The sequence below is a fragment of the Rissa tridactyla genome, chromosome 9 (genome assembly GCF_028500815.1).
Source record: "Rissa tridactyla isolate bRisTri1 chromosome 9, bRisTri1.patW.cur.20221130, whole genome shotgun sequence".
In the NCBI taxonomy this organism is placed as follows: Eukaryota; Metazoa; Chordata; class Aves; order Charadriiformes; family Laridae; genus Rissa; species Rissa tridactyla.
Window position 1 is genome coordinate 15,667,478 of NC_071474.1, and position 25,907 is coordinate 15,693,384.

Sequence of the window (25,907 nt, forward strand, 5' to 3'; positions counted from 1 at the left end):
GCCAGGAGGCCTGGCCGGGGAGGACGGCAAGCCGCGGCGGCGGCCGCCCCTCGGCCGGGGAGGGGACAGAGGCAGAGCCGCCACCCCCGCGGCGGCGGCCGGTTGCCCCGGCGAAGGCGACGCCAGGCAGCAGCCTCTGCGCCAACAAAATGGCGGCGAGCGGCAGGGTCCGGCGGGGCGGGGGTCTGCCCGGGGTACGGCGAGCGGGGGCGGCGGGACGAGGCTGCGGGTGGCCGCGCCGTGCTCGTCCCGCAAACTATCTCCTCCTCCTCGCTGCAGGTGCGGAGAACGCCCGGCGGGCACCCCCGACCCCCCGCCGCCGTGGGGACCGGCCTGGTGAGCGGCGAGTTGCTGGCCAAGGAGGCGGAGTACAAGTAAGGAGGAGGCCGCGGGCGGCGGCGGGGCCCCGGCACCTCAGCCCTGTCCCGCAGGCTCTCCTCACGGAGGTTACAGTTAATCCCCTCTATCTCAGTCCCTCAACTCGTTCCCCCAAAGCGTACAAATTAGAGTCCCAAGAGCAATGTTTTAACCTTCTGCCGCCGCGGTACGGCCGTTTTCCTGGGCTGTTTTACACCCCCTCAGGGAGGCCTGGGCGCTGCTCTAGGCCTCACCTCGGCCCCACAGCGTCGGACAGTCGGGTTTTCTCCATTTAAAACACTGACATTACTTTCTCATTATGAATATATACGTGCTTAAGCCTGTTAAAAAAAAAAAAAAAGCTTAAAAGCTCTTAAGCTTGGTACAAATGCAGTGAAAGCACGTTTAAAAGCTCTCGCTCTGTTACCTGTGGATGGTGAGGATGTACAAGGAGCCATGCCTCAGAAACTCAGTCACACCGCACAAAAAGCTATGAAGTGAAGCATGCAGGAACACAAGCTTATTTTAACCTGTACATGTGTTTAGCAACACATTTTAATTCTGTGATCGAGTAATGTAATCGTACATGCCTGCTTGCCCAACCCCTGCTGCTAAGTATACCTAAGGTAGGGACTGTGTTAAAAATGGAAAGCACTGAGGAAATATACGTAAAATGCATATTAAACAATGACATGGACAAAAGCAAGGACACCCTTACCTCTCAGAATTATAGTCTAAACCTTACTGTTTAATGGATATAGGTGTTCTATTACTGTTGATTTGACAGAAGCCCAGGGAGTTGTTGAAACGTAACTTTGTTAATACTCTGAAGTATATTGCAGTGTTCCTGTGTAGGAGTTATTAAAATTTCACTTCGTTCAGGCAGAGATACTGTCATGCTTACATTTATTTATTTTAAATCTTTCAAAAAACTCAGTAGCAAGCACTCTTACTCTTTCAGGCGACTGAATGCAGAACTAGAAGCAAAAACAGCGAAACTAGTGCGTCAGGCTGAAGAAATAATGGTGAGTAGGTAATGCAGACTGTCACGTAAATTAGCCATGATTCACATGCACGCAGGGTCAAGTTTCAAAAGAAATTATTTAGACCATGACAACTAAAAGTAAAAGTATTTTTGTTTCAAACGCAATCTAAGCTTTTAATTATTTTTTTTTCAAAATGGTAAAGTTCTGCTAAAGACACATCTAAAAATAGTGTTTATATAATTTCATCAGGTAGGTAGATGTTCACATAGAGGTTCACATAGATCCACAGAGCATTGTGCAGATAAAACCGCATTAAAAAAACTTGGTTATGATGTTTAAGAAAAGTATCGGTAGGTGGTTTTATGTCTTAAATACTAAAAAAAAAAAAAAAAAAAAAAAGTACTTGAAAACCAGATACTGTTGGAATAACATCCTAGTAAAGTAGGATCTACATTGTTTAAGCTGAAAGAAATACAAAGAATAAGCAACATAAATAGAAAATATGTAGTTAGCAAGAAGGAAGCTTTCTTAAAACAGAAAAATTTCCCATTTATCATCAGTATTATCTTTTAACATTGCTGTGGTGGTGTACCAGGTAGAGTCAAGTTTTTATATGAAAATTGGACAAATATTAAAAAAAGGAACAGCGGAGGTATGGTTTATACCCAAAACAGTTTGGAGAAGGTGTTCTGCATATTAGATATATTCACTGTAAGTGCACTCGCTCAAATAAATAATGCTTAAAATACAAAATATTAAGTCTTTCAGAAAGCTATACTTGTGTGCACTTTTCCCACTGTTGAAACTTCATTTTTATGTCCTGTGAAAACATATTCTTCTCTTGAGCTGTGATAAGCTGAGGCTAACTGCTTGGCATTTGAACAGAAGCAGATGAAGCGTCCAAAATAGCATCTAGTCTCTTTCCTTTAAAAAAAAGCAACAACAAAATGACTGTTTTTTTTCCCCTTCTCTAAATACGGCAGAAGATCAAATATTCTTAGGACACTTAATATACCACATGGTACTGCCAGATTGCACAGATATACGTTTAACAACAAAAGAAAAACAGTCTAACTTAAATAAAAACAAAAACAGAAACAAAAAATAACCCCAAAAAACAGAACACCAAACAGGACAACTGCATTTTGTTCTGGATTATGCTTTCTAACTGTAACTTAGCAACATAGAAGCTATCTGAACATTCAGACTGAATTGTTCTCTAAAGTACATACAACATATCAGTGTGCAATTATGGTTGTATTGCATGAATAACGATTTCTTTTTAAGGCTTATTGTGCAATATGGAAAATTGAAAATTTGTTCCACCTGCTATGCATTTGCTACTCCTGTGTTTCAGAGCAAAAGGAGGGAGGATAAGAGCATCTCCAATGATGTTAATTTGGGCAAAAGTTTTACAGGCAAAAGGCAGTTACGTGTTGTGGAGCAGAAATAAATGTTGGGAGAGAGCAATGGCATTTTAATTTTTAGCCATCTTTTCCCATGTTTGAGAAGTTCTTTTCCACAGCAGGCTGTAGTTTCCATTCTTTTTCATAGTAGACAATAGTTGTGATCTGTGATTTACGAATATGTAATTCATCTTTAATGGATTATATTCCCCCAAAATTGACTGCTTTTATTTTTTTTTTTAAATCAAGAACGGCCAACAGGAGATACTATCTAGACCAGTTTCAGTACAGTCGAAGTCACGTGAAGACGGCAGACAGAGGTATATGCTTTACAACTGCTGCATATAATTTGTGGGGTATCTTTCACACTGATCTTGTACACCCTGACTTGTGCCCTAGTCAGGCTGCTATTTTATCTATCTTTACAGCATACTGGATTTGTGAAGTCTAAATTTTTTCCTATTATTTGAAATTGATACTGAGTGAGTGTTGTTCCTTGTTATTTCAAGGAAGTCTTAATTTTGCTGAAATACTCTATCTGGGATGCTAAGTAGTGCTGACATCTGTAAAAAAGCAAGGCAAGGTAACAGGTTTCTTTGCAGTACAAAACAGTAGACGCTCAGCAGTAGATGGTTTTTAACCAGTTCAGCTGACAAAGGGAAGAAGTAGATACTAGTTCACATTTAACTTGGCCTAAATATTCCTGGGACAGGAAGTGCTTGATAAAAAAAAACAAACACAAAAACCTAAAACAGACAAACATTCAGATGCCACCCTCTTGAACTTGGATATCATTACACTCCTGAGGCCAGCATACCTTTGGCCTGTATGAACATATGTACAACTGTGGATTTTGGCCTGTGTATTTGAACCCATTAGCTCTAGAGTGGATACATAGCCATATTGACTTAGCTGTTCAGGGGTGTTATTATTTATTTAGTTGTTCAAGGGTTTGTGTATTGATAGTACAGGAAGTGGGTGAATTTAAGATAAATAAACTTTATCAAGAGATCTGATCTGGTAGGTTCCTAAATTTATGATGCCACTAATCTGGATAACAAAGATACAGGGCCAGACTCCAAGGTGCTTCAAATGTTAAACTGCAGCTGCGAAACTGTTTTGAAATAGTATATATGAAAGGCTGCTAGAGGTGACAAATAATTAGTGCAGAGGAAAAGTGAAAACAAAAAGTGAGGCGTTTTATGTATGTAAAAGGGTTTTTCAGTACGCAAAAAGGTGTGACAGCAAGTCTGTGATAGAAGCCTGACTATACCAGCAGAAGTTTGCTACTACAGTTAAAATTATTCCTGAGCTATTGTAAAGCCATATCTGTCAGTTGAGGGGCTGGGGAGACGGATGGAACTCCATGTGTTATCAGTATTATCATGCTTTGCAAAAAAATTCTGGATCTTGCTTTAGTTGTATGTTTTGTTAGATTGATTTTGAACAGTAGGTAGAAGGTTTTTTAAGAACTTCAAACTGGAGTTGAGTTACAGGGGTGTTTTATGAAGTAATGTGATTGGAGGATTCACAAAGGGAGTTAACAGCTTTGATGGTATACATTTGAAATAAATGGGAGTGCAGCAGGAGTTAAAACAAAATATTGTCAATTAGGATGTCAGAGTAGCAGCTGATCTGCCCACTACCTACATAAACTAAAATACCTTAAAACAATCACAGTCTGTTTTCTGGTAAAAATTTATGTGAGAGAAGAGCTGAAATCCCATGCTGTAGTGAAAAAAAATTAGAAATGTGGGCTAGGAATTATGTATACTGATTATCCATGAGTGAACATTGAGGCCATTCAATTAGATTAGTTCCGAGTATTTAATATTTAATTAAAAAATTTTTTTCTTTCAAAATTGTGCAAGCAGATGATAGGCCACAAGTCTAAAGGAAGCACTTGAGATATTTTTGAAACCAGTTCTATTGATTCCTTTTAGGAGAATGAAAACTAAAGCAACTGGAAAGGGGGAGAAATTGAAGCAAAGAAAGAGGTAGTATCAGGGGAAAAAAAGACCGGTTAAGAGGAAAAAAAAAGAGTAATCAAAGTTAAAAAAAAAAAAAGGCAGCAAATATTTAAGTCACTCTCCAAGTCAGTGTATGTTTTAAAATAAGTTACTCTGGAGTTTTTATAGCATAATTTTTTAGAGGAACTTGAATTGCATAGAGACAAAGCAGCTCCAGTGACACCGCATTGAAATCAGCTTTTGTTTACACTTTCACTCTACAGAGCATTGCCAGGCTCATGGCGATGGGAACTGTACGCGCATGGGCAAGCACGCTATAGGCTTTGAATAGGATTAGCAAACACAAAGGGTTTGCTCATGCACATGCATCTCCTGTTTACATGCAGAGATGGAATTGTTAAACATTAGCTTCTGTTGCAGTGTTGCCACAATCCTCTAGCTACTTATTTGTATACCTTTTCAGGATTTACACATTGATTTCACTTACCAAACAACTACAGAACTGTATTATGAGGTTTTCAAAAATGGGTTATCATGTATGGGGAAGAGGAAAGAAACCATTAGGGTTAAACAAGTTTGAGGAATTTAGTGAAAAACGAGGGTTTTGTTTGTTTGTTTAAAAAGAAGGCCCTGAGACAACAGATATAGTAAGAACAAGTTAGTCTATTGATGGAAAGAACATTGTTGTTTTCTTTAGTATAGACAATGTTGTATTTTCGTATTTTCCAGAATAACATATAGCTGCTATTTCTGTGGCAGCAAATCCTCACCTTCTGTATGCTCCTAAAGCTAGCCAATAGGAAGGAAGCATGAGGAAAATAGGGTAAATAGACAAAAAAAACTAATCATCCTATTCTTGAAGTCTGTTGCCAACCACACAGACGATTTCTCCAGGTTTTTTTTGGATTAATAAAATCTGCAGCTTTGTGCAGATAATTCTTGTTGATGAATGGATGTCTGCGAAATTTTTAAAGACAAAATCTAAACGTTTGCTCAAATCAGCTGGGCAAAAAAAATTGAGGTGACTTGATGTGCCTGAAATTTGAATTTTATTCCAAAGCTTTTATAAGACAGCATTTTAATTGAAGCAAAAAATTATAACCGGTAGTTAAAAAGTGGCCATTCAGTACAATATCACAGATTCACATAACTCATTCTAAAATCAAAAAAGTGCTTTGTGACATAAGTGTGACATATATGTGTCAAGATATGTGTGACATATATGTGACAAGAAACTTAACCTGAATAGTACGCAACATGCTAAAACTTTCTGCTTGTTTCCAGCAGATTTTAAAATAATCAATTAACCTGAAGTTCAGTTAGTAAGAAGTATGGTTTTCAGCCAAATAGGCAGATAAGAAAGCTGCTTTTTTATTTCTGTTTTTTTCATCTGTAAAATGGGTACAGTATTTGCAACGTGTATTTCAGAGAAAATTATGTGAGGCTTAATTTATAAATTGCTCCCACCTCATATTCACTCGATAGTTGCTGTCAGTTGACTTGACAACAGTCAATCTGAGCATACAATTGCACTCCCTCTTAGGCCGTAGAGGACACTGGTTTATATCTTTGTATTAATTCAGGGATTTGTATGTCAGGTAGGCATATTAACCACTGAGCTGTTGGTGATCTTTGGTAATGGATTGTCAGTCTCTCTCGTTGAGCCTGATAACACTGCAGACCGGCTAAGTACTCCCTGGTACGGGGAATCATTGATCTAATAAGCCAGTAGGTGCAGCAATATACTGAATTTAAAGAGATGATTCTGGTACGTAAGTAAACTATTAGATACCCTAGACTCACCAGATGATTTAGCTAGCAAATGAGGTGTAATGGAAAGACAGAGAAAGAGACTGAATTTATGATTGAACTTAGTTTATGTTCCTGCCTTAGCTATATTGTTTATTCTAGACATACCAAATGTTATTCTCCTGATTCTGACGGGGCGGGGTGTGTGTGTGTTGAGTTTTTATTGTAAAATGTTTATTTTGTTATACATGTTCTGTGAATTTTTATTTTAAATTTTTTTTTTCTGCAGAGATCCACTCTGTCCTGAAGTTTCATCTCTTATACACTCATATGCCAAGGTATCAAAGTCAAAACTATCCTGATTAATTTATCTTCTAGTATAATTTCTACGTATTACTTCTGGCTTTGAGGCAGTGCTACACTGAGGATTTACATGGGTGGGAAGCCAAAAGGAAGTGATGTTCAAAGCAGTGCTACAGGGGCAGTGTTACTAGGGTTTCTCAGTGCCACTGGTGGTTAAGTGGACATAGATCACGTTTAATTTTTGTGTTCTAAGATTCCTCACGTGTAAAGCATTGACAGAATTGTTCAGTCTTTTGAACATCAAATTAAGAACTCTAAGTGCAAAATATTAGAACATAGTTAATTTCTTCCTTCCTCCCATTCCCTCCCCCACCAGTGTAATACTAAAGGCAGTTCTGCTGTCTTCTAGATGTAATAATAAATAAGTAGTCAAAATATTTAGTACAGGAAGGGAAATATAACGGGAAAAGGAGATTGAGACTAGGAACAAACTCACTGGTCCCTAATTACAATTACATTGAATCTTTTAGGAGGTCAGTTAAAGCTTCCAATATCCTGTCTTCAGTTATTTATCAGAATACAATAGAAAAAAACCTAACTTTTTCAAGAATATTTATTTGGGTGAAAAAGTAACAAAAATATTATTAGATTTTTCTCCTTCAGGAATTTATAAGATTAAAATAATGCATAAAAATGGCCTGGTTTTGAAGGTACAATAAGCATTTTTCAAAGAAATGCACTCTGTTGGCAGTCCAGTTGATAATACCTTGACAATAGCTGAGAGCCTTGCTTATGCATGAATTTATTATGATATGTGTGCAAAAACTCCCACAAGCAAATGACTATTGGATGTATTATAATTTGAGCATATGGACATAAAAGTTGCAAGATAAAGACAAGTGCAAGTAAAACTGAAAAATTGTGCTTTTGAGAGTTTGAAAATTACAGTTTGAAAAGTATCCTTAAGTCTGAGTATATGAAAAAGACCAAAACCCGCAAAAGACGCTAGAAATAAGTAATTCCTAACCAATTTAAAAAAGAAAATCACTACTTTCTGAAAAAAATTTGTAGCTAGCAAACAAGAAGAAATGTGCTTCCATGCCAATGGCTCAGAACAGACCGTACTCTGGAAGTAAGGGAAGAAGAACAACTTCAAGGTATGTTACACACATCTGTCTGTTTGTAGTAAAATATTTTAGTTGCTGTTTTTGTCTGTCAGGTTATTTTTATTCATGTCTGCTTCTACATTTATATATATTTGTATAAATAAATATATCAAACTCTCAGTCCTCCTCAGTCAGCTCCACCATATAGCTATCTCTGCTTACTTGCACGGAGCACCACAAGTGACTAGCGCACGTATGTGATTAATATTACAACAGTGAAACCGTTGCTTCCTGGTCAAGCACTTCTCAAGGCTGACAGTTAAACTCTGTTAACTTCTTCAGTGAAAGGATGGCTAATGAGTGTACATGTGGGAAATACACCATCTGAGGCAACCTGAGAGAGCACGCTTGGGTGGCGCAGACTGATTTGTCATCAGGCTTGTGATGGGAAACATGAGGCCCTCGAGGGTCTCCCCTGTTTTGGTGAATCTTGGACTCACAAGACAAAAGTCAGTAATAGTACCACAGCTTTCAGGGGTTTCAAGCTGAAAAGCTTCAGCTCTGTAGATAGCAAATTCAAGGTTGTACAAGCAAGAAATGGAGCTCTGGACAAAAGAAAAGAGTGAAGAAATGCATAAAATCCTGGGAGCAAATCAAAACTGCCACAAGATATGCAAAAATGTCAGAATAGAATGAATATTGTCTGCAAGGTGGCAGAACATGGAATTTACACAGGCCGAGGTTGTCTTTCAGGACTTGGGAGTCTCTTGTGGACTCTTTGGGCGTCCCTTGGGCAGTTCAGGGGAGGCTGTCGTGCTGGCACCACATCATGAGATTTAGAAGTGCAATTGTGCAGATACAGGACCTGCAGGGTGAACCCAATGTTGTGAGAGAAAGGTAGCAGCTGGGAGGAGTTTGGAGGCTGCATTGGGATGAGGGTATATTGGAATAAGAACTTAGGAGCTTCAGATACTGTGGGAACTAATGTCATCTTTTTATAAAAGAAAGCTGAGGAGATACCCTATGCAGCGGATGTGTCCCATACCTTGTGTTTTGTTTGGGTTTTATGAACACTTTGGGGTGCAACTTCTAGGTTCAATGAAGTTTCCTAGGTCAGGCATAAAGATAAAGAAATTGTGGTCATAAGGTAGGAGTACAGCTAGAGAGGACAGAGCTCTAGATGTTAACATGCAGGGGGAAAAAATAGCAGAATTAAGGCAGAGGATAGTAGCTAAAGCCAAGAGAACATTCCCCTGTTTTTTTCTTTTACTCTGATTTAGTTATGAAGTTGTTGGATGAGAAGACCATGCCAAAATCTTCTCATTAGAAAATGGTACTGTTTCGCTGCCTCCTACGTTATAATAGGTGAAATCCTGTAATTTTTAAATATACAATACAGTAAAGGTATCCTCCTTTAAAAAAAATGAGAAATTGTCATCAATGCACCTTTCATACAAATGTGAGCAATGAAGTTGCATTAGGTAAATAATTCTGTATACTCTTAAAACCAGCAAATATGCTATATTTTTGTATTTTTTTTTAATTACAAATTTAAAATCTAGGGTTTGCTTTTTTTTTTCAGTTCAAAAATAAGAAACCCAGAAGTACAAAGTACTGATGATGTTGCAGGACTGGAAGATTGCATAGATTTTTCTTTAGCAAAAACAATAAGCAAAATTGAAGAAAAACTAGAGAAAGGAGGCTTACTGGACTGTCTAGATAATGATGATATTATTCCAAGCATTGGAAATGAAATGGGAGCAGGTAAGTCGCTGCCCATGGCTAAATATTTTTATTCTTACTTTCTGACTGTTAGAAATTGGTTCCCCTGGGGGGAAAAAGTGAGAGTTTCTGTAGAAGTTTCAGGGAAAGTTCTAAAGCCCTTAAGTTAAAGGGAAAAGGAAAAGAAGGTTTTTCTTCTTTATATAGTCCTGGAGGAAGATCAGGTCACATACAACTAGTCATAGGAAAAAGTGAATTTTATCTTGATTTCCACCTTTGTAGGAAGACGTTTGGATGGTTATGTGTGTTGAATATGTGCATGACATTTGATTCATTTCACTGGGAAACAGAAATACACGACGCTAAGTTTCTATTTCCAAAAAGATGAACTTCAGTCCTTTGCACAGATTCTGCCTTTAGAGGAAAAAGCCTTTCCTCAGATCAATGGTATGGATCTCAGTAAGTGGTTTAAATGAAGTAGTGTTTTAGCAACAGTGCTTGAATGAGAATCCTCCGGACACTTTCCCACTCCAAATGGCGAGTTTATGTTTGTCCTAGAAATAGAGTAGGAAAAGGGATTGCAACATTTGCCAGTGAAGCTGAAGGCATGATGCACATCTGTCTTTTTGGCTAAAGCAAGCACAGAGATTCACAGCAGTACTACAGAATGCCCAAACCTCTGCTTTTAATCTAACAGCTTGATGGTGACGAGCATGTGAACACAGAAATAGCTTGATTTCTAGCCTCATGTAATTCTGTGCAAGTCTTTTGTTAATAAGTCTCTCAAAACAGATATTCAGATACCTTTTTTTATAGTTCTTGTTCCTGAACTAATAAGAAATTGCTTTGGACCACATGGGAAGCTTACACCAAATAAATTCGGGATAACTCAAGAAGAGTTATTACTGGTGTCTAGTGATGAGGCCTTGTGGACCAAGGGCATGTATTTGAGTATTAAGAATTGTTTCTGCAATTCTAATGATGAAGTGAAATGAAAATACTCTGGATTGATTTTTGGTTTTTAAATTTGATATTGACTATTTAGAACAGTCTGAATGCCTCTGTAATATGCGAAATTGCAGAGCAGGCTAGCAGCATCAAACTCCAAGAGCAGTTACAGTTTTCACAAGAAAGTGGATGTGGATGCTAAATAGGCCCTGTTAGAGAGTGGGCTGATCCCTTAGGGGGAATCTCCTGGTACGGGATTCCTCAGACTTATGTGCTTGTGCTAGACTTTTTAGGGCAATGTGCTGATAAGGTTCCATACCATTGTGCTTTCCCTGAGCCTCTTGCAGCGCTCTTCCTGAAATTAAATTCCATGTCATTATTTCGTGATCACAGGTTATTATAGTGCAGCCATTTTTCTGCCAACACAGTAGCTTACACATTATTTTTCTCAGGGGCGGTTTTTGTGAGTTATAACTCAACTCTGTGGTAACAAGCAATGATAGAAACACAGAGACATGTAGAAAGATGAAGGTAAAGTTCTATTTTTATCTAATATACCCACATACATACGAACAAAATACCTGAATGTGTTGTTGCGCTTCATGTTAATCTTCAGATTATCTCAGGAGTTCAGGACACCTATTCTTCTTGTAGGGTATCAGAGTCCCCCAAACAACGTTTTCTTGTTTACCATTCCCTAAACTGTTAGTTACTTTATAACTTAGGACCATCTTATTAAGTGATACCCCTCCCACTTATCATGAGGTGATTAAAATTGACCAATTAGGAAGTTAATTGTTTAATTACCTTTACCTCTTGTGAGAACTCTAATTTTGGATCATAGCCACCTCCCAAGGTTGATCTGGTTCTGGTTGTGCTCTTGGATTTTCAACGAGGTATACTACTAACTGATTTTAATGACACAGAGCTATCTAAGAAGAGAAGTTGTCTGTGGCCTAATAACTGAGTAAAAGAGGAAAGAAAATGTTAAAAAGAAAAAAACGGTTTTTGCAGGTAGTGTTATAGTCCTAGAGTGATCTGTCACGGAGCTTACATTGTTCAATATACAGAAAAATAATCTGGAAAAAAGGAATGATAGCAGGTAAAGAAATTTGTATATGAGACAATGATTTTAGTTAAAACTGACATTGAGGTGTTGTAGAAGAATCTCACAGTACTGAGTGAGGTGACAGGCGTTAAAGAGTGCGAAGTAATGCTGATAGAAAAAACGCCAATTACACCTACTTCTGAGTTGGACTTTGTTTAGTTATTACTAATTAAGATGTCTCCAAAAGCATAAACTTGCTTGTTCACAGTGGAAATGGCAAATTAATTGTTAGGAATGCTTCAGAAGATAGCAAAAACCAAAATATTGTTTTCTATTATTCATTATGCTTTTATGCAATCGATGCTACCCCATCTTGAGCATGAGACAGTTCTGCACACCCCATCTCAAAACCAGGATATAGAATTAGGAAAGTGTCATGGGTTAGATACAGGACAGAGTATATAGTAGCAATTAGAAGCATGGAACAACTTGAATTTGAATCTTCAATTTGAAAACAAAATATTTGAGGGCAATATGAAAGATTCTGTAATGCAAAAAGTAATGGTAAAGGGAAAGCTCCATTTTTGTAATGCAAACTCTAGTAAATGCCACATTAAATTGGATTTAAAGCAAGCTGTACAAAGTGTTTCTTTCACATAATGCATAATTAAACTAGCCAACTCATTGCCACAGGATATTGTGAATGCCAAACTACAATACGTTTTATGAGGAAAATCAAACAACGTTAACAGTAGAGAAGTACATGAAAAGGTATTAAACTTGATGGCTCCAATATGGTCTCCATCTCAGGGTAGCCACTAGTTACCAGAAGCTCACAAGGATGTAACAGAAGGAAAAAAGTCAGTCTGTAATCTTTTTATTTTGTGATGTTTTCCTAAATCCTACTCATTATTGGCCTCTGCAGAGTTACAAGTTAAGCCACAGTTGACAGTTGATAAGGGAAGGTGGCTGAAATTAAAAGACTTCCTATTACAGCAAATGAACACACGCATACATCCATCCCTTCACATTCAGGTCCAGATGCTCCTCCTTCACTTTATTCTTTTCCCCTTGTACTTACTGTGAATGTTTTTTTCCTATGTTGCTCAACATGATCCTCGTACTGTTTCCATGCTTTGTGCCTGTGAAGTTTAGGTGTAGTTCCTTGTGAATGATCTGGGGAAACGGTGGGGAATAGGGAGTAAAAGAACATATTATTCCCAGACAGCTTGTTTTTTTATGACAGTAGTACATTTCTTAGCTGTCCAAGAGCAAGAAAGTACTTCATTTGGAAAAAACCTGATTAAATTAAATTAATTTTAAACTATTAATTGAATAATGTTAGCAGTGTACTTTAAAAAAGCATAGACTACTGTGTGGGAGGGTTATTTACCTATTAGGAGGGTTTTACAGTTTACATTTAGTTCCTTATTGTGAGCAGTTTAAAACTACTTTGGGTGTAACTACACAAATTGCAGCTACAGACTGACTGCAATGTAGACATACCCTACAAAAGTATCCAATAACTTTCAATTTTGAGAATTATGGCTCTTTTACATTTTAAAGATGTCAGGTTCAGTTGTTAAAAGGAAAAATCAATACAAAGCTTTGCCTAAGAATAAGAAACTTGCAACATTTCTTTAGAAATCTGAGGTTTTTATTTGCCTATTCTCTTTACTAAACAATGTAGTGTGTTTTTAAAAACAAAAAGATGAAAGTGAGTTCTTACATCAGTCTTGCTTTTTTTCTGCATTGAGTAATGAGTACTTGTGGATATTAAATGTAACTTTTTATGTTCACAGAAGCTCAAATCAGATTTCTTAAGGTAAAGTTACGTGTTACGCAGGAAGAGCTGGATAGCGTAGTGTGTGAATGCAGGAAAAAGGTAAGAGCTGAGTTTTCTTATCTGTAGAAATGGAGTAGCTTCCCCTTTAACAAATAATCACAACACAATTGCCTCAACCTCTCCTTTTCAAGTATTAAGAACTAAGGTTCTGTTTTTTAAAATTTCCTAAGAATTTAGAGGCAAGGATAGTAATTTCTGTATAAATATGGTCTTGGTCTAAAAGCTTGTGAGATGTACTTAATGAAAAAGAATGTGAGGCAGGAAAGAACCACTGGGAACGAAGATGTGCCCCAGCTGTAGGGACACGGTGGTGCTGCAGAGTGCCCTGGCCATCACTGCTGGGAAGGAGAGCATTACCAGAGCCTGGGAAAAGGGAGGAGGGTACAGTAGCAGCCAGATACAGAGTTTGGTGTAGGGAGCAAAGATGAGCGATGCCTACAACTGGGTGATGGAGGAGTGGGATGTTAGGGCAGAATAAGAAATAAAAATGCTTGAGAAATTTAGTCAGGTGCTTTGGGCATCCTGGGTGGAAAAAAAAGTGTGGAAACAGCTAGTCTGTGATCCACTTTAAGTGCAATATTGTAATCGAAACAGAAATTAGTTGTTCTCAAGATTACACTTGATGGGGAGGACTGTAGATTTTGTGCAGATCAGACTGCAGTTAAGGCATTGTTAAGCTATACTTGTATTTTACTGTTAGTGTACTACAAGTGAATTTTATGATCTGCACTGTCTGCACTGTCTTGCAATATGTTTTCCGGTGATGCTCAAACATCTCTTGAACTGTAAAACCTTAAATAGTTTGTGTCTGTCTGCCAGAGGGATCACCTCTTTTTCATGCATTTGTAATCAAGCAAGGCTTTTAAACTACCTTTCCATTTTACACAATTAGATTACTCTTAGTTGCGGTCTCTCAACTTCAGAATGCTTTTTTACACCTGTTCCCCAGGCCCAAATGTGATTATGACATTCAGAACATATAGCAAACCACCTATATGTTTTCTCTCAAGCTTTTAATTTAGAGTTAAGGAGCAGGATAATATTAAATAAGTTTTTTGAGATAGGTACTGGAGAAAATCTTTAGAAGGAATTAGACTTCAATATTTTATATCTGTGTTTTATTTCATTTTTATCAATGCAGGTGCTTCTGCATTTCAATACTTATATGCTGTGATCAGAAGAAAGTTGTTACATATAGATTTTAAAGACATTTTCAAATAAAACAGAATTTTGTCAGTAGCTATTGAACTTCATCATTCCATGCCAAAAATACTACAGAATTCAGTTACTGTAGCAGATGACAGAAGACAACCTTGTACCTATTCTTGTTCTGCTCCCATAGCACTCTGTATGTAAACGCATAATTTTGTATACTAGTTTCTCTGGTGTGAAAATAACTTCATTACATTCAGAAGGCCACAAAAATTTCATATTGGCAAAGCTTTGAGATACATTCTGGGTTTTGTTCCAATTCACAGTCCAGTTATTATAAGGAAGCAGTAAATCTGTTTTAAATATAAAGAAATGGGAGTTTCTGAGGTGCTTGCGGTCACATGAAACTTTGGGTAAAGCACCTACATTTCCCAGGTTAAAGCATGTATTCCTAGGGGCTGAGAGGGCAGGAGTGAAAGACCTGTTTTCATAGAATCTTCATTTTCTGTATGGGCCTTGATTTCTTTTTCTTAAAGAAATTAAGGGCATAATGTATCTCTGAAATAACCTACATTAGTATTCACTTACAATGTTTAAAAGGTTATAAAAGAAAAATGCCTTGAAATTATAATGCTTCATGTAAGATGTAATTGCCAGTAGGTCATGAAGCTAATACAGGATTCATTTGATGTTAAGAGAATCTTGAATTTGAATACTTGATTTATCCTGGATCATTAGAGCTTGCTTTTAAGTCAAAACCAGATAATCTCCTAAAACATAATGGATTGATTTATCAGTAATTATATTCTCTTCTATTTCCCAGAATTTTTCTTAATTTAGCTATTCTCACAAAAATGTCACAAAATGTCTATGAGAAATTAAATGTTTTACATACTGCTACAAGACAGTTCTAAGCAGAAGACCATAGAAAATTAAATGAGAAAAGTGTTACTGTTTTTTGAAGTATTGTCCTGGCAAATTGGTGTTTTGTTTTCTTTGTCTTAGTTGTTTTCTTTCTTAAAATTGTTGTGAAATCCATCGTGAAGGATCTAAATGTTTAGAAATAACATAATTTTTTAAAGTTGTTATCTCCCTATCTGCAATATGTATATTTTACTGCCGTTTATTTACAAAACATTACTATTGCATTATCCTACTGCTTCCTTGCAATAATTGAGCTGGGTTTTTTTGCTGATTACTGTCAAACAGGATGATGAAAATCAGAATTTAAAATCTCGACTTAAAGATATGGAAGAAGAAAACACCAGACTGCAACGAACAATCAGTATGCAACGTTCTCAGACTGAAAAGTACAAAATGTTGTCACAAGAAGCAAAAAAAAAAAGCGAAGTGTTACAACAAGAGGTCATTGCGCTAGAAAAGGTATTGCAGATATTAGTCTTACATATCTCGCAAAAGGGAAAAAGTGCATCAAATGACCATCTGTACCCTAGTTTGATAGATTCGTATCCAATGATCCCATTAGCTTTCTAATCTCTGAAAATAGTTTGAGAAATTGTATTTTTAAAGGAAGAAAGAATATATTTTGCTAATTGCTTTTCTTCTGCTTCTGTAATCATATATTTCTGTGGTTTAAAATTAAACTCTTATGTAAAAGACCCACAGTAGGTAAAACAACCTTTTCAGAAACTGCTGTCAAATTCACAAAGGAATCTTGAAAAATACAGGGATTTTTTGTTTGTTTAAATTAGAATTGTTAAAAATTACTTCTGATTATAGGAGTTTTAGTGTGAACTGTAGAACCCATTGAACATTTTATAAAAAAACACCTGCAGTATCTTCTGGAGGTAGAGGAAAGGATGCGTCTCGGTTCTTGAAAGTGGACTGTTTGAAAACCAGCCACTCCAATTTGGATGAATCAAAATCAACCCGGCTCCCGCTGTAGGCCATATACGCAAAATTGTGTACATGCCTAGTTGTAGCAGATGGCCTGCATACACAGCTTTGTTTGTTTGGAACCTTATCTAAGAGCAGCATGTGTTTTTCTTTACTCAGAGCTAGAGAGGTTGACTTCAAAATCATGTAATACATATAGTACTGTGTACTACATGTCATATAACCAGGAGATTGTTTCGCTTAAAAATTCAGGGAAAACAGAACACAACTCAGCCTGACAAAGTCTCATTATACTTCCATTAAATCATACTGTGCATTTGTATAGGCATGCTTTCATCTTAACATTATGTAGTTCTCGCATTTTAAAACAAAAATGTTCTAAATTTGTGCGTTCTTTTTGTGCAGATACTTGGAGGTTTTAAGTTCCCTTAAATAAGTCCCCTGATTGTTGATTCTGTTAGGAAGAATATTCAGTAGCAGTACTCATACTGCTCATGGCTCACAGTAAATAGGACTGAGACTTACAAAGTCATTTAGTCTATTCTACAAAACCAAGACAGGATAGATTATATCCAAACCATCCTGGACATAAGTTTAACCTGTACTTAAAGCCTTCTGTGATGGCAGTTTCCATAATTTCCTTAGGCAGTCTATGCTGGTTCTTGGACAGTCACAGCTAGAAAGTTTATCTCAGTATTTAGGAGATGTCCATTGTGATTAAAAGTTTATTCACTTCTGCTCTACAGGTACCATATCCAAAATATGGTCACTTTCCTCACTTGTCTTTGCTCTGGATCTGCCATCCTCAGCTGCTTGAATTATTCCTAATAGGTTGTGTTTTCTAGAATTTCTCAAGGTTACTGATCAGACATAATCATGACAAATAGTGGTAGTTCTTTACAATACTGAGAAGGCAAAAAAGGCAGGTAAATGTAATGAATAGTTCTCTGCTAATTCAGAAGTCATTTTACATATTTTTTCTGGTATTAAAAATTACCTAACTGCCAAAGATATGCATTTAAAAATAATTTTTCAGTAATTGCTTACATCTCCTATGGATTTAGCAGTCTGCAAACTGTTTTATTCTTCAGGTATGAAGTATTCTTCAACATTATATAACTAACGTAGTTGTAGATTAATTCTAGGCATATCTTTAAAAAAATTTCCTGTAAACACAGGCCTGAATTTGTACTGCTGTGCTGCCAAACTCTCAAGACTTGTACTTTCAGTGTAGAAAAGGTTTTCTGTATAGTTGAGGTAGCACAAATGTAACCTCTGATTTTTTGGCTTTTACTGCTTTTGTTGATATTTCTGTTGCAACATAAATGGTAGAAGACTAAAGTTGTGATACATGCTTTCCCAAGCTTCCTTAGATTTTCAACAATTTACACAATTTCATTAATCCCCCAGCTACTTTTTTTTTTTGGTATGTGCCTAGGCAAAGATGCTCACCTAGTTTTCACAATTTACCTGAAACGTGGTAATTAGTTTGTTATTTTTACATTTCATTCTTTTGGTGTTTGGTCTCTGTGAACGTTTCTGCTGGAACACTCACATCAGGCAGCAGCTGAATTCTGATGCTCCCCAAAACTTCTATCCTTTTCTTTCCAGCATTCCTCTTTAGTTCATATAATAAATGGTATCAGGGCTCCTGTCCTTTTTCACCACCTGTCTATATGAACATTCCTTCCTCCATGTTCTCTCTCACTGGTTAATTCAGTCTAGCTATAATGCTGGCTAAAGGTCAGGGAAACACCAAAGCTGTGTTCTTATTCCTTTTAAGGCTTTGTGCAGGGGTTTTCTAATTTGCCTTGAGGAAGGGCTTGATGTTAAGCAAACATTATCTCACAAATGTTTTTGGGGGTGGACAGGTGTTGCTGGGCTTTCTAAAGATAGAGAGGCTGTGTATGCTTGCTCGTGTGAGGAAAGCAAGCCAGCTGGGAGGGTTACTCCTAGATGAGCTCCCTGGTATCACACCCCCTGCCGATATTGAAGTGCCTCAGCTGAGCCAGAACAGTGGAGAAAATCCAGAGATGGAAATGGGATGCAGTTTTAGAACATAGTAGGTTTTTTCCCCCCTTAGAGAAACATTATATGGGAAAATTAATCCAGCTTTTACTTAAAGTATTGAAGAACTGGCAGAAACCTTGCCTACTTACAAAATAAAATACTTATTTCAGGTATTTTTTAAGATGAAAAACTTGAAGTTGAATATATTTAACAATATACCCTCACTGGATGACTTGCAAAAACATCCTTGCTAAGGTATTATGTGTGACAATGTATGTCCAAAAGCCCTAAAAAAATTATTAGAATTCTTTCATTAAATGATATCATTAACTGCTGTGTAATTTGCATTGCATGCAGACTTGTTTTTTTCTATCATTAAATGCTTGAAAGGCTAGATTTTCATATTAATGCAGAATAAAATACTTAGCACGAAAGATTTAGCTGACCCTATTCACAGCTCCATCATCGTGACACCAGATGACACACAGGTTCCAGGGAGGGGCTCCGCTGCCCCACCAGCCAGGCTCTTACCCAGCTTTTTTTAAAGAATCAATCAGATGGACAGGTCAGCAACAAAATAAAAACATTGAAGCAATACCTATTTTTGTGAAGTCTGAGAGTAGGCACATTCACCAATAAAATTCTGGAGGAATCTGTTTTCCTCATCCATTTTGGAGAAGATTCAAAGCTTCACAGAAATACCTGTTCCAACCATAACATCTTTGCTGCCTACACTAGTCAATTAGTAAGTATTTCTTGGACGAGTGATGTGGAAATTAGAAGTAACCACCACAAGAGCTGGTACGGAACTGAGGAAATAGAACACTTACTGAGAAATAAGGCAGCCTGAGGGTAAAAGGTTAACAACAAGCCCCTTCTCTATGCTGATTTAGTTAAAAGAATCTTTCTGTGCCCTAAAAATTTTATAGTCCTTTAAAGAGTAGTCTATTTCTTTTTCACAAATGACAAGATGTGCTCTTTCTGCCAGAATTGTTTATTTCTTCTACTTTGTCTTTTATCTGTATTCCCTGATCTTTAGTCTCATTATTCTGCTCCTCATCTTGGTCTCTTTTTCTCATTTCCCCACTCACAGTGCTATGAAATACTATCACCAGAGATAAGAGGGAACTGGTTTGATCGTTGCCATAAACACTTACTTGATGAGCTATTTTCTGCTAGATGAAATAGTTACTACCCTCGGCCATCTTCAGTAAGCTGTTTTAACATTTTATTGGTAATGGCATGTAGTAATCTCTGGGGAAAAGAGGTAAAAGGAACCGGTGGGAAGAAGCAGCTGGGAATACTAACCACCCTTCCAAACTCTGCCACCGAGTGGACATACTGACATTTTTTTTTCTCTTCTCTTCTCTGCTGAGCATCTGCAGATGCTTAGGTTTTTCAGGCATCTGAGGCTTTTCACGCAATCCTGTGGTCTGACATGGTGACATCCACAATTATTCTGAGAGAAGTTTAAAACAAAGATGAGAAAAATCCCTTTTCAAGATTTCAAAGGAGAAGGGAATATTTTAACAGTGGAATTAATGGTCTTTGAGGCAGATTCTATCTGCAGGCCAAAGTAGTCCTCAGACTCTTAAGTTTTCAAGGGTGAGACCTGCTGTAAATGTGTTGTCTATATGGGATTCATTAAAATACCATTATTCACAATGTCTGTTTTTGTCCTTTGCTTCTTAAATAGGACTTGGAGAATCTAAAGCGTGTACAAAAGCAGGCCACAACCAGTCAGAGTGCAATAGAGGTTCGCTTAAACAGGGCCCTGGAAGAAACAGAAAGGTATAAAGTGGAGCTGAATAAACTGAAGCAAAGTACCAAGGTACGGTGGCTTTGGGAAATGAGTTCCAGCCTGTAATTGCTCAGGAATGCTAGAATGAGACAAAAGGTTCGATCAGTTTGGAAGTGTTGTGTATCTTACAGACAGTCCCAAAATTAACTTAACTTATCAAGCCCTTCGGTGACTTGCTCTATCTCGGATGACACCACTGCAGCTCAGGCAGGAGGAAGAAAGGTACAGAATGAAGCTTTTCTGATTTTCCCCATTTGTGTGAAAGTTAGGCGTGTTAAGAAAAAGGGAGAAACACACATACACACCTAATAGGTACACAGGCAAACCATGAGTTTTTCTTTTCATTTTTTAAGTTTTGTTGTGGGAATATTTTGATTAATCCCATTTCTTTTCTGAAATGTCACGTGTGGCTACTGTTTGTCATTTTGTTCTGTAATGCCTAGTACCATTGGTTAAAGCACCACTTTTACAGATAATGCATTTCTCCTTTTCTTCCCATGGTAGGATGTAGCTAACCAAGAACTCAAAACAATTGAAGAATTAAAAACAGAAAACAAGAAACTGCAGAAACAAAAAGGAGAGCTAATGACAGGTTTTAAAAAGCAGTTGAAGTTAATTGATATTTTAAAGAGACAAAAGGTAAGGACCAGAGTACTGTTACATTTCAGTTAACAACCTCCAGCTAAACCGTGTGTTGTCAAGTAAGGGCATCATGTAAACCAGAGCCCCAAGGCTGGGAAGTGTCAATGCAAGTGAGCAGCAGCCTCATGTTTATTAGTGCATATTGCTTACATTTTGCTGTATAGCAAAGGCTGATCTTCTTTTGAATTGACTCCATTCCTAACTTCGAATGTAGCCTGTCACGGTGAAGGATTGCTACTGACAAGCTTTAGGACGAGAATATCTATTTGTCCAAAAACAAATACTGTTGAGGTAGTAACAGCAACTCCCTTTGGTGCTGTATCAGTTGAATCACTTTTAGCACGTGAAATATTTTTTTAGTTTCCGTCCCCCAGCATATTACTTGCCATATCAGCAGCTGTAACAGCATGTCCTCTCAGGAGTCAGCCACTACATTTGAGACCTACCTTCTTCCTGAATTCTCAGACTGTTTCCTTCTCTATTAACACCGTGCCTTTTTGTTTCTATTCTGAGGTGTTCTACACATGTACAGTTCTGCCCAGGTGCAATCTCCTTGTGTGTCAGAAAAAAAAAAGAAGGAAAAAGAAAAGAAAAAAAAGAGAGAGTACTTATCCTAGGTGTGAATTTGCTAGACTGAAGGAGGGGAGTTGATCTCCATTCTTTTGTAATTCCTGAAATACCACACATACTTTGAATCACACACAATGTAGTAACATCTGCATGGCTGCCTGGGTGTTCCATCCACACTGCACTTGCAGCTAAACTTATTTTGAAAGTCATTTGATTCTACATTCATTTCCTATCTCCCTCAGGGCATGAAAGGGAGGGCGGGGGCTACTGCCTTTCAGTTTCTTTAGCAGCTGAAGCTGAAATTGAATAGGGGATAGGTAGTAAATACTTACTGACAATTCATGCTGAACAATTAGTGATTCAGCTTTCCTAGAAAGGTGTTGTAGTGAAAAGTGGATTAATACTTCAGATAGAATATAGCTAAAAATGTATTTAACTGTCCTATTTGATAAAGCTGTAGTGATGTCCCAAAAAGGAGGGACGTGGAAAGAGAAACCTCAGACACTGCAGAATGGGTAAATACCTTACATTTTGCAAAATACAGTTTCAGTATAGACCTGTCAAATGAGCTTTGATGGTACAAACTGAAAGAACCTGTGAGTTTACGTGGAAGCAAATGAAAACGAGAGGATTGTATTCTAAGGGATGTTGCCCAAATCAAACAATTTTCCACTTACTGATGCATTTAGGTCTTATAGTTCCATCACACCTTTCACTTACCAAATACTTGGGATTGCATGCATTGTATCAGTTTTCTTTCTGAGGCTGCACAAGACATGTATGGAGCGATGGGCTTCACAATTGTCTAGGTAGGAGCTTAGTGGTTCACCTCTAATTGCTTACTCCGCTGAATCTAATGGGATTCATTCTGGGATGGAGTTTACATGCTTCTTTTTTGCGCTGTCAAACCAAAGCTGTAAGAGAGCAAAAGCAAGCAGTGTGTGGTGACTTGTTGAGCAGAAGCAGCTTAGAAGGGCCAGTCTTTGAGATAAGAAAACAGAACATTTCATTTGCCCTTTGAGTGCTGCAGTGATCACCAGACATTTTGTAAACACTCTTGAGGCTGTTGAGCCCCCCCGGAGGCAGCATAGTTCTGTATGAAGTGGCAACTTCATGTAACAAAATACACATACTTAGCCTAAGAACTGGGAATTGCGATATGGAAATACACCCTTGAATCTGGAATACCTCTCCAACACAGGACAAAGGAGGATCGGTAATTGGAGGAAGAGGATTTCCAGTGGAAGAGGATTTTTTCTGGCAGTAACAGGATGCAGAGGAGATCTTGGGGATTCATCTAACAGAAACAGGGCTAGCTTAGCCTTTGGCTGGCATTTCTAGCTCTTCAAGTTTATTTTGAGACTGAAAAAAATACAGCATTTACTCAAAATATACCCTGTATGTGAGGTTGCTTATGGTCCTCTGGAACAGGAATTCACTGATACGGGTGCCAAAGAGCAGTATTTCTGTTGGGCTGTCACCCAAAACCATAGTCTCAGATAAACTTCACAAAACTTCATTAAATATATTTTAGAAAAATTATTAATACTGTATCAGAACTGCAGATAGTAGAGGCAAGCCACTTACCTTTTCTTATACAAAATGTTATTTACTCACAAAAGGAGGATGTTCTTTCAGAAGAGACTATGACCGGAAGGACCTGAAAGAGAACGGTGCTAACACTGCCTTTTAGAGCTTCCGGCAGAAGGCCCAGGGGAAGGGCAGCTAAACCTCACATGTGCTCAATACATTGATTACATACATGTTTATACGTGATTACATACATGTAATCACCTGAAGAACTCCATGGCTTATTCACACAAGCCTTTTGTTGAATGAATGAGGAAGACCTCATTTGGGCCATTTGTGTAGTATTTATGTGGCAGATTCAGATGCACGTAGCAGGTGCAGCTAGTCTGAAGGTGAGGATATGCTACCCCGTGAAGAACGATAGAGGAGAAAAATCCCCAAAAGGTATTAAATATCAGTAGTAGGATGAGTTGCAGCTGGCAGCAAATAGTTGCTGGTGTTCAGTTGGTCTCTTCAGACCATACTCTGCTTGCCTTGAGAGAGAATTTAATAGAAAATATTCATTTTAAAAGGGATTAAGTCTGAGCTTTACAGAGCTGGAGGGTGTTAAACTGCCTGTGGGAGCTGCAATACACTTTGTTGTCCTTTTGAACTGACAATATGTCTATAGATAAATAAAAAACAGATTCCTTGTAGACACAAGTAGTTTGCTGTTCTTCAAAATGTAACCATTTCATTAAAATTTTTAGTAAAAACTATTTAGCTGGGACACATTCCTTTCCACTTTGAATGATGACAGGTAAAGAGATTATACCCCGGTGTCGGGATAAGGACGTGTGGCAGCACTGTGACCTCTGCTGGGACACCAGCTGGAACCCAGGGAGCTTCAGGGCTTTCCAGCTGCTGCGCCTTTTTGCTTGGTAGTGCTCTGCAAATACGCTGACCATTTAGTACTTGTTTTCTCATCAAACCTTGATGACCCTGATGACAGTTTTCCAAACAACTGCATTATTTGAAGAGAAAACACCCTTGTTACATGTTTAAAAGTTCTGTTTGTTCCTTTCAGTGTTCCATTTAAAGTAATGTGCTATATCCTATGTAGTAGAAATACAAATTCAGATTACTCTACAATTTTTAAACATATACACAGGTACAAGTGTGGGGGTGTGTGTCTGTATGTATGTGCCATAATGGACGGTAGATATGTGGTGTGACACATGGCAACACATGCTACCGGTGGTCAGCTCCAGGTTCTCATGTAGTATAGTTACTCTTTGTGTTATGCTGATAGTTAATTTTTAACAGTGTTATACTATTTTGTTAAAATCTTCATTAAACATTAAATCACACATATTAGAGGTGCTAGCACACTGAATCTTAATGATGTATTTGGTATGTAATAGCTTTAAAGTTAAGCTGTATATTGATCAGCTTGAAAGAATGTATACCGCTTCACTTCTACCCGTTCTTTAGAGGTCACAAGAGTTGTCAGATTTTCAGTAATTTCCATGCCTCATTAAAACTGAGATATTTTTAAAGCAATGCAAGGAACTAAGAAAAGCTATTGGTCCTGTTTTACTAGAGCTGAAGTTGCAATGTTTAGCGTAAATTTCTCATGTTATCTCTAAACTGTAAGTTTTTGCAGAAAAATATAAATAGCAGCTTCAGCTTAAACAGGTGAACATCCATCAAAACCATAGTACGAAAAACCAGACTGATAGATTGGAAGCCCCTTTCAGCTATCCCAATTATATAGGACTTTGAATTGCTAATTCACGTTATTTTACCTTCTGCTCCTAATTTATTATTCTTTTCCTTTTTTAAGATGCACATTGAAGCTGCTAAGATGCTTTCTTTTACTGAAGAGGAATTCATGAAAGCTCTTGAGTGGGGAAATTATTGATTCCATAAAAAGACAACTTCTGCTTGAAATACAAGTCAGATGTTACATTATTTTGGCACTGTATATGAATGCTTGTTAATAATAATAGTTGATAACTGTATATGCCAATGAACTGATTTTGTTGGTTTTGCTTGTGTTTAAATTGTTTAACTTTTATAAGCCTGATAGCTTATGTTGTGATATCATATGACATACAAATCTTTACTGAAGTTTCAGGCCAAACTGTCCTTCTGTAATGAGCAGAGAAGCACAGACTGTGCAAGGAATATTCCAATAAGTGAACTTTGGTATCAGTTTACTCTGTTCCAGCATTTAAAACTATACCTTATCTAAAGTAATATTCAGTCCACAGAAGTCAGGGTTTAGTCTCAGAAAGTTCCTCATTGCAACAGAAATAAATTAACCAGTGATCCAGCTGAGAAGAAAATGTCATGTCCTTTTTAAAACACGTGGTTGGAAAATTGGCCTTCTCTGTTCTCTGTAACAGATCTCCCCTCAACGCTGACTGGTCTGGCATCTAATTTAAGCACCAATAGCTCTTTCATAGAAAAGTTCATAACTTGTTTTAGCTTTTACATCTGACACCTTTGGCTGGCAAATACATACAGGAGACTTGCCCCTCACTATCCAGATCGGCTCCGCAACCTAATACAGTTGTATTGTTTTAAATTGCTACTTTATTTAGTCAAGGTGAAAATACTAAATCTTTCCCTGGTCATTAGCTGCTGCTTCGGGATACAGTCAAGGAGGGAGGGCTCCATATTCATAGGTGCTCTACAAGCATTACATCCTTCAACATTTCATTATGTCTTTATAATTAAAGTTTGAGTGTAGATGAGCTGAGCAGAACACCGATGAACAGGAGCGATAAAAGCCTGTGCTGCTTGCCTGAACCTTTGTCAAACCTCGGCTGTTCCAATGGATTCATCCCTCAGTCATTGAATAGGAACATAGCACATAAATAGTAAGTTTCTACACTGAAACAAAGGTACAAACGGTGA

At 37.6% G+C, this 25,907-nt stretch overlaps 1 protein-coding gene across 4 annotated transcripts; it reads left to right on the plus strand.

Moving 5' to 3' along the window:
* Positions 1–25,006, plus strand: TEX9 (testis expressed 9). 4 transcript variants are annotated; one of them, XM_054213360.1, is made up of 12 exons: positions 1–194; positions 280–374; positions 1,319–1,382; positions 2,999–3,069; positions 6,758–6,806; positions 7,843–7,928; positions 9,460–9,641; positions 13,398–13,480; positions 15,803–15,976; positions 20,157–20,291; positions 20,766–20,900; positions 24,829–25,006. In XM_054213360.1, exons 1-12 carry the CDS (start codon positions 150–152, stop codon positions 24,904–24,906), a joined length of 1,197 nt encoding a protein of 398 aa, XP_054069335.1. In that variant the 5' UTR covers positions 1–149; the 3' UTR covers positions 24,907–25,006. The 4 variants fall into 4 exon arrangements, with proteins under 4 accessions (XP_054069335.1, XP_054069333.1, XP_054069331.1 ...); XM_054213358.1 differs by lacking the exon at positions 15,803–15,976 and having other exon boundaries at positions 28–194; XM_054213356.1 differs by lacking the exon at positions 20,766–20,900 and having other exon boundaries at positions 29–194.
* The last annotated feature ends 901 nt before the right edge of the window (positions 25,007–25,907 follow it).